The 6,994-nt window shown below is 37.9% G+C and overlaps 1 protein-coding gene across 1 annotated transcript; it reads right to left on the bottom strand.

Moving 5' to 3' along the window:
* Positions 1-2,088: 2,088 nt before the first annotated feature.
* Positions 2,089-6,198, bottom strand: LOC148401214 (uncharacterized). The gene has a single exon (XM_088368507.1). The coding sequence runs from the start codon at positions 5,382-5,384 to the stop codon at positions 3,378-3,380; it is 2,007 nt and encodes a 668-aa protein (XP_088224633.1). The 5' UTR covers positions 5,385-6,198; the 3' UTR covers positions 2,089-3,377.
* Between the last annotated feature and the right edge of the window lie 796 nt (positions 6,199-6,994).

Raw genomic sequence — 6,994 nt, 5'->3', positions numbered from 1 at the left:
GATTTTGACTTGTTTATTTTCAAATTTAACTTGCAGGTTGACGTTTTTGTCTTGTCGGGAAATGGGGTATTTTTTTGTTTTGGGTAAGTATTATGGTTTTAATTAAGGTAAGTATTTTACTTTTAACTGCTTTTTTTGCTTTTTTTGTCCCAAATAATGCTTATTTGCAATTGTTTACATTCAATTTGATAGGTATGCACATTTTTTGTTTTTGTTTTGGGTGAGTATTGTGGTTTTATTTGAGGTAAGTATTTACTTTTAACTGCCTTTTGGTCTCAAATAGTGCTTATTTGCCATTATTGTTCAAATTTGTGTTTACGTTCAGATTTTGACTTGTTTATTTTCAAATTTAACTTGCAGGTTGACGTTTTTGTCTTGTCGGGAAATGGGGTCAGGTTAGGGTTAGGGTTAGGGTTAAGGTTAGGGTTAGGGTTAGGGTTAGGATTAGGGTTAGGGTCGGGGGTTAGGTTAGGATGGGGGATAGGTTAGGATTAGGGCTGGGATAAGACCAGTTTAGGGGACAGCACACAGACGTAACAGGAGCTCGATGGAAACCGGAAACGTGGGGGGGGCGCACTGGAGGTGGCACAGGCGAGTTAGGATTAGGTAAAGAGTTCCTCCCCCGAAGGAGAGGAACAAAGGCACGGTCCTACCATCCCGGCCCGCACCCCACAACCAGCTCCAGAGCATCCTGCCCGTTGCGGCCGCACCCGCCATGCTGGCCAGGACCAATTAGGGCTTAATAAAGATCGTTTGTGACCTTGAACACGTGTTTGTGCTTATTGTAAGTTTGTTTCTTGATTGCACTTTACCTATCCGGTCGCCTTTGTTATATAATTAATAAGTGAGTCTCGATTTGGCATGTAAGATTGACAGCTGCGCTTGCGTTCAACTAAATATTTGTACCTCGCACCTAATTCATCGACTCCCCTATCTGGGTGGAGCGAGAGCATCTTGCTCTGTGCGGCATCCATGCGCTCTCCTATTTGGGTAGAGCGTGGGTAAATTACTATTTGTTTCCAATTGGTTTTGTACCGGCGTCATTTTGCGCTAAATTTTGTTCATCTGTGTGGCCATCGACAACGTTTCGGCACCTTTTGTGCCTTCTTCAGGTCTGGCACACAGGAATTGCATCTAAATTTAGTTTAGTTTCATCACATGGGGAGCTGCTTCCCCTTCCACGGCCGCATCGAGACTGAGAGCTCCTGCTCCGAACGGTGCTTATATACACTCCTCCAAGTGGGCGGAGCCAGCGATTTGCGCTTGTTTCTTTAACATGGTAACTTGTTTTCTTGCAGGCACCGATTGGGCGTGGATTTGTGATCTCCGGAATAGGTAAGTATATTTTTTTGTTTTGGGTAAGTATTATGGTTTTAATTAAGGTAAGTATTTTACTTTTAACTGCTTTTTTTGCTTTTATTTGTCCCAAATAATGCTTATTTGCAATTGTTTACATTCAATTTGATAGTATTATGGTTTTAATTAAGGTAAGTATTTTACTTTTAACTGCTTTTTTTGCTTTTTTTTTTTTTTTTTTTTGTCCCAAATAATGCTTATTTGCAATTGTTTACATTCAATTTGATAGGTATGCACATTTTTTTGTTTTGGGTGAGTATTGTGGTTTTATTTGAGGTGAGTATTTACTTTTAACTGCATTTTGGTCTCAAATAGTGCTTATTTGCCATTATTTTTTGTTCAAATTTGTGTTTACGTTCAGATTTTGACTTGTTTATTTTCAAATTTAACTTGCAGGTTGACGTTTTTGTCTTGTCGGGAAATGGGGTATTTTTTTGTTTTGGGTAAGTATTATGGTTTTAATTAAGGTAAGTATTTTACTTTTAACTGCTTTTTTTGCTTTTTTTGTCCCAAATAATGCTTATTTGCAATTGTTTACATTCAATTTGATAGGTATGCACATTTTTTGTTTTTGTTTTGGGTGAGTATTGTGGTTTTATTTGAGGTAAGTATTTACTTTTAACTGCCTTTTGGTCTCAAATAGTGCTTATTTGCCATTATTGTTCAAATTTGTGTTTACGTTCAGATTTTGACTTGTTTATTTTCAAATTTAACTTGCAGGTTGACGTTTTTGTCTTGTCGGGAAATGGGGTCAGGTTAGGGTTAGGGTTAGGGTTAGGGTTAGGGTTAGGTTTTGAGTATAGAGACTCATTCCAAAAGGAGCGAGGAGGTGCACGGACCTCCCGGTCCCAGGATCCCCTATCCTCCCTGTCCAAAAAATTGGGTGGTTGACGTGGTCCCCTCCGACCACGACTAACCACCGTCCACTCTGTCATTGTTGTCTTTTAAACTAATTTAATTTTGAAATTTTAGTGTATTTTTAACTTTATTTATTTACCAAATAAATTTAATGTACTAATTTGCCAATGAAACCCAATTCAATCCCTTTATTTATTCACGTAATTATCGAGACCCCCAAATCAATAAAGTCCCCAATAACCCAAACCCAGTGTATTGTGCCAAAAACAAATAAATTTCTTTTTAAATGAACTGAAACAAATACGACGTTTCGACCTTAATCGGTCTTCATCAGGTATTATCAAAACAAAATAAATGAAAAAAATGAAGAAAACTCCCCAAAAAATATATTAGTGAAAGAGTTGGCTAGTTTTTAAGAGAGCAGAGAGTTGTCGACTGTTCGAGAGACAAATGCACAATGAGCCTGTTTTTTTCTCACCTCCTTTTTTCTTTTTTCCGGGTCCCTTTTCCTTTTTCCTTTTTTACTTTTGATTCGGATTTTATTTTGTTGACTTGTATATCACTTTTCGCACTATAAACCACTAAATACACTGGTCTAATTATTTTCATTCGTTCTGTTGCTTATTTTACATCAAATGTATAATTTGTGTTAATATTGTTTTGTTTATTTGTGTCTTTGTGACTCAATCATCAATTAATATTTAATGTTACCTCTGTGTTTTTAATACTTCTGAAATTTCGTAAATGATTTTAAATTAATTAGTATTTATACATTTTAAATTTTGACGTTTTATGTATTTTTAAGCTTTCTTAGTGTTTTTGAAAATTTGTAATTGTCAATTTTTTAAAAAAGTTTTACATGTTATACTCTGCAAAATTTTGTTAGTTGTAATTAGCGGCAGAATTATAATTTAGGCGATTGTTGATGTTAGGATTGTGTGATGTGGTTGGGGTTAGGGGTTAGGGTTAGGGTTAGGATTAGGGTTAGGGTTAGGGTTAGGGTAGGGTTAGGGTTAGGGTTAGGATTAGGTTTGGGGTTAGGTTAGGATTATGGGTAAAGAGTAGGGATTGGGGTTAGGTTAGGATTATGGGTAAGGAGTAGGGATTGGGGTTAGGGATGGGATTGTAGTCAGAATTCAAATCAAGTGGTGTATGGTGAACCTTCAATGCTTGATGTTTAGTCCAATTGGCTCCCTAGTTCCCAATGTAAATATCCAATATCGTTCCCTCCCTTTTCTTTCTCTGTCTGTCCAATTAATGTTCTTTTGTAATCCCGCCATTCTCATTGAGGCCATACCATGATCAACAAAATGTTTAACTAAGGGTGTGTCCATTTCCTTCTTGTTCTTCACATTATACCGATGCTGATACATGCGTGTGGACAAATTGTTTCGTGATTCGCCAACATATTGGATTCCACATTTGTTACAAAAAATAACATAAACACAATTTCTAGATTTTGGGTTGAATCCCTGTTCAATTTCAAACACTGTTCCCGTTTCCTTATTTTTAATGAAATTTAGTCTCTTGAATTGAGTGTCCAATAATAAGGGTTTTTCCCACTTTAATGTTGGTAATTTTGCCTGGATCAAAATGTCTGCCAGGCTCTTGTTCCGTTTGTAGGCAGAAATGACCTTAGTCTCAGAAAATAGTCCATCTCGGATACCCAGTTCCTGGAAATTGGTTTTGAATTTCCTGTTCAACAGAGTACTGATTGATGAGAAGGTAGTGATCAGAGGGATGATCTTCTCCTGACCCTTGACCTTTCTCTCCTGAAAGGTACGAAGGCAGTGTCTGAGAAAGGGCTTACTATACCCCCGTTTCTTCAGAGCTGTAAACAAGATCTTAACCGCTTCGCAAAAATCCTCGTTTCTCGTACAAATTCGGCTAAATCTTAGGAGTTGTGACTTTACAATCCCCCTGAAGGTATGTACTGGATGGAAACTTGCTTTATGTAATAGGGCATGTGTGTCTGTAGTCTTAAAATAGACTTTAATGTCCAATCTTGGACTATTCAAAAAATTGGGTCCCTTAAAAATTGTTGTGTCCAGAAAATTGATTGAATTCCCGTGAAATTCGGTCTTAAGTTGTATAGAGGGATCATGGGAGTTGAGGGTCTTTACAAACTCCTTGAAATCCTTTTCCGATCCTTCCCAAATACCCCATATATCGTCCAAGTATCGTAGGTAACAGGTCGGTCGTTGTTCACATTTTGACAATGCTCCTTCCTCCCAATTGGCCATGAAGATATTAGCATAGGCCGGTGCGAATTTCTTTCCCATGGCCGTGCCCTTGATCTGCAAATAGAATTTTCCATCAAACATGAAATCATTCCGGGTTAGGTTGATCTCCAATAATTTCAATAACTCGTCGTCCGGTCTCTTTGGATCCGGATGTTTTCGAAAAATTTGTTTAACGCATTCAATTCCGGCCTCAATTGGAATGTTTGTATACAAGTTATTAACATCCATAGAGAAAAAGCTAAATTCTGAAGGGACCTGCAAGGCTTTGACCATGTCAATGAAGTGGTACGTATCTTGGACATAGGCAGGATGCTTGATTGACAGAGGAGTCAGATAGAACTCTAGATATTCCGCAGTGAAATAAGTTTCACTGCCACAGTCAGAGACAATTGGCCTTCCTGGAGGGACCTCAAAGGGGATCGTCCAACTTTCTGGGTCTTTGTGTATCTTCGGCAAAATGTAAAACCGTCTCTCGCGTGGCTGTTGTTTGCCTTTTAAGTATAGTCGCTGTTTGGAACTGATGAATTTTTTGTTTACTAACGAGTCCAATATTTCCATTACCATATGAATTGTCTCCATATATATTGGCTGGTCCAATTTTTTATAATAGTTTGTATCATTCAATTGTCTTTCTACTTCCAAAGTGTATTGTTCCCTACTCATGATGACAATTGCTGACCCCTTGTCAGCAGGCTTAATAACAATGTGCTTCATGTTTGCCAATTCCCGTAATGCTTTAACTTCCTGTAGTGACATGTTTGATTTCTCCGGGACTGACTTAAAATGTCGTCTGAAAACATTCCGATCCACCTTTATTAAGTTTTGAATCGTGATTGGTAACTGGGTGAACGGTGGGGTCCAATCAGATGGGCCCACAAATGGAAGGACCTCTTTTCGATCCGAATTCTTGAAATGGGCAGTCAACATGACCCTACGGTGATATGTCTGTACATCTGACAATAATTGCGCCTTCTGACCTTTGCCTATGCCTAAGGTAGGTACGAAGGTCAGTCCCTTACTCAGTAGGCTGTGTTGAGGTCCCGAAAGTTTGAAGTTGTTCGATAAAACCACCACATTGGCGTCCTGTAGGGATAAACTGTTTTCCGCCCCTGCCTGTGTCGGATTCAGGGGGTGTAGGAGTTTAAATAGGCCCTCCAATGATCCAACATATGTCTGGCTGTTTCAGGCTAGGGTTAGGGTTAGGGTTAGGGTTAGGGTTAGGGTTAGGGTTAGGGTTAGGGTTAGGGTTAGGGGTTAGGGTTAGGGTTAGGGTTAGGGTTAGGGTTAGGGTTAGGGTTAGGGTTAGGATTGGATTGTGAAGTCCAACCCCTACCAGGGACAGGGAACTGATGTCCCCCCCTAGCAGAAGAGGACAACGCACGGTCCATCCATCCGTGGCCATACCTCGCCACCCGCTCCCGGGTTGTAGGCTGGCGCTGTCGCCCCCTACGGACAACTGTCCATTCCCCGTTGCAATTAATTGACATATTAAATTTTGGACTTCAAATTTTTATTGTTTTGTCTTATTTGTATATTTTTTATTTTTCAATTTTCAAAGGGTAAAACTTGAATTTTAGACTTTTTATTCTATAACAAATTATCAAATGTCTATTTTTCAAAAAGATTTTTAGTGTCCGAATTGTCCGAATTTAGCAACGTAATTTATTGCAATGAAATAAAATAAATGATTTGTAAATAACTGTAAATAAAATAAACAATAGTAAATTATTAAATTGAATGTAAATAGTAGTGTGTCTTAACTAACAAATTATCAAATGTCTATTTTTCAAAAAGATTTTTAGTGTCCGAATTGTCCGAATTTAGCAACGTAATTTATTGCAATGAAATAAAATAAATGATTTGTAAATAACTGTAAATAAAATAAACAATAGTAAATTATTAAATTGAATGTAAATAGTAGTGTGTCTTAACTAACAAATTATCAAATGTCTATTTTTCAAAAAGATTTTTAGTGTCCGAATTGTCCGAATTTAGCAACGTAATTTATTGCAATGAAATAAAATAAATGATTTGTAAATAACTGTAAATAAAATAAACAATAGTAAATTATTAAATTGAATGTAAATAGTAGTGTGCCTTAACAACGTTTCGGCTATACTAAGCCTTCTTCAGGTCTGGCACACCCGTATTGAATGAAATATTTTTGTTTCTCATAGGGTACAATGATGTGTCTTGCTCGAAATTCGAATTCGTACTGAAGGTCTTTTGTTTTGTAAATTCTTTTTATTACACCTTTTTGGTTTTTCAAAATTTCGTTCTAGAAACGTAACATGTTTTAGCTTGTATTTGCGTTTAGGGTTAGGGTTAGGGTTAGGGTTAGGGTTAGGGTTAGGGTTAGGGTTAAGTATGGAGTTCCTCCCCCGAAGGAGAGGAGCAAAGGCACAGTCCTACCGTCCACGCCCACGTCCCACAACCAGCCCCAGAGCACACTGTCCGTCGTGGCTGCGCCAGCCATGCTGGTCAGGCCAAATTGGGCTTAATAAACATGTATTTGCTTTGTAGTTGTTGTTTGTTTT

The sequence above is a fragment of the Syngnathus floridae genome, chromosome 2 (genome assembly GCF_059516105.1).
Source record: "Syngnathus floridae isolate MCC-2025c chromosome 2, RoL_Sflo_1.0, whole genome shotgun sequence".
In the NCBI taxonomy this organism is placed as follows: domain Eukaryota; kingdom Metazoa; phylum Chordata; class Actinopteri; order Syngnathiformes; family Syngnathidae; genus Syngnathus; species Syngnathus floridae.
The sequence above is the reverse complement of the archived record's forward strand: the minus strand, read 5'-3'. Positions and strand labels throughout refer to the sequence as shown.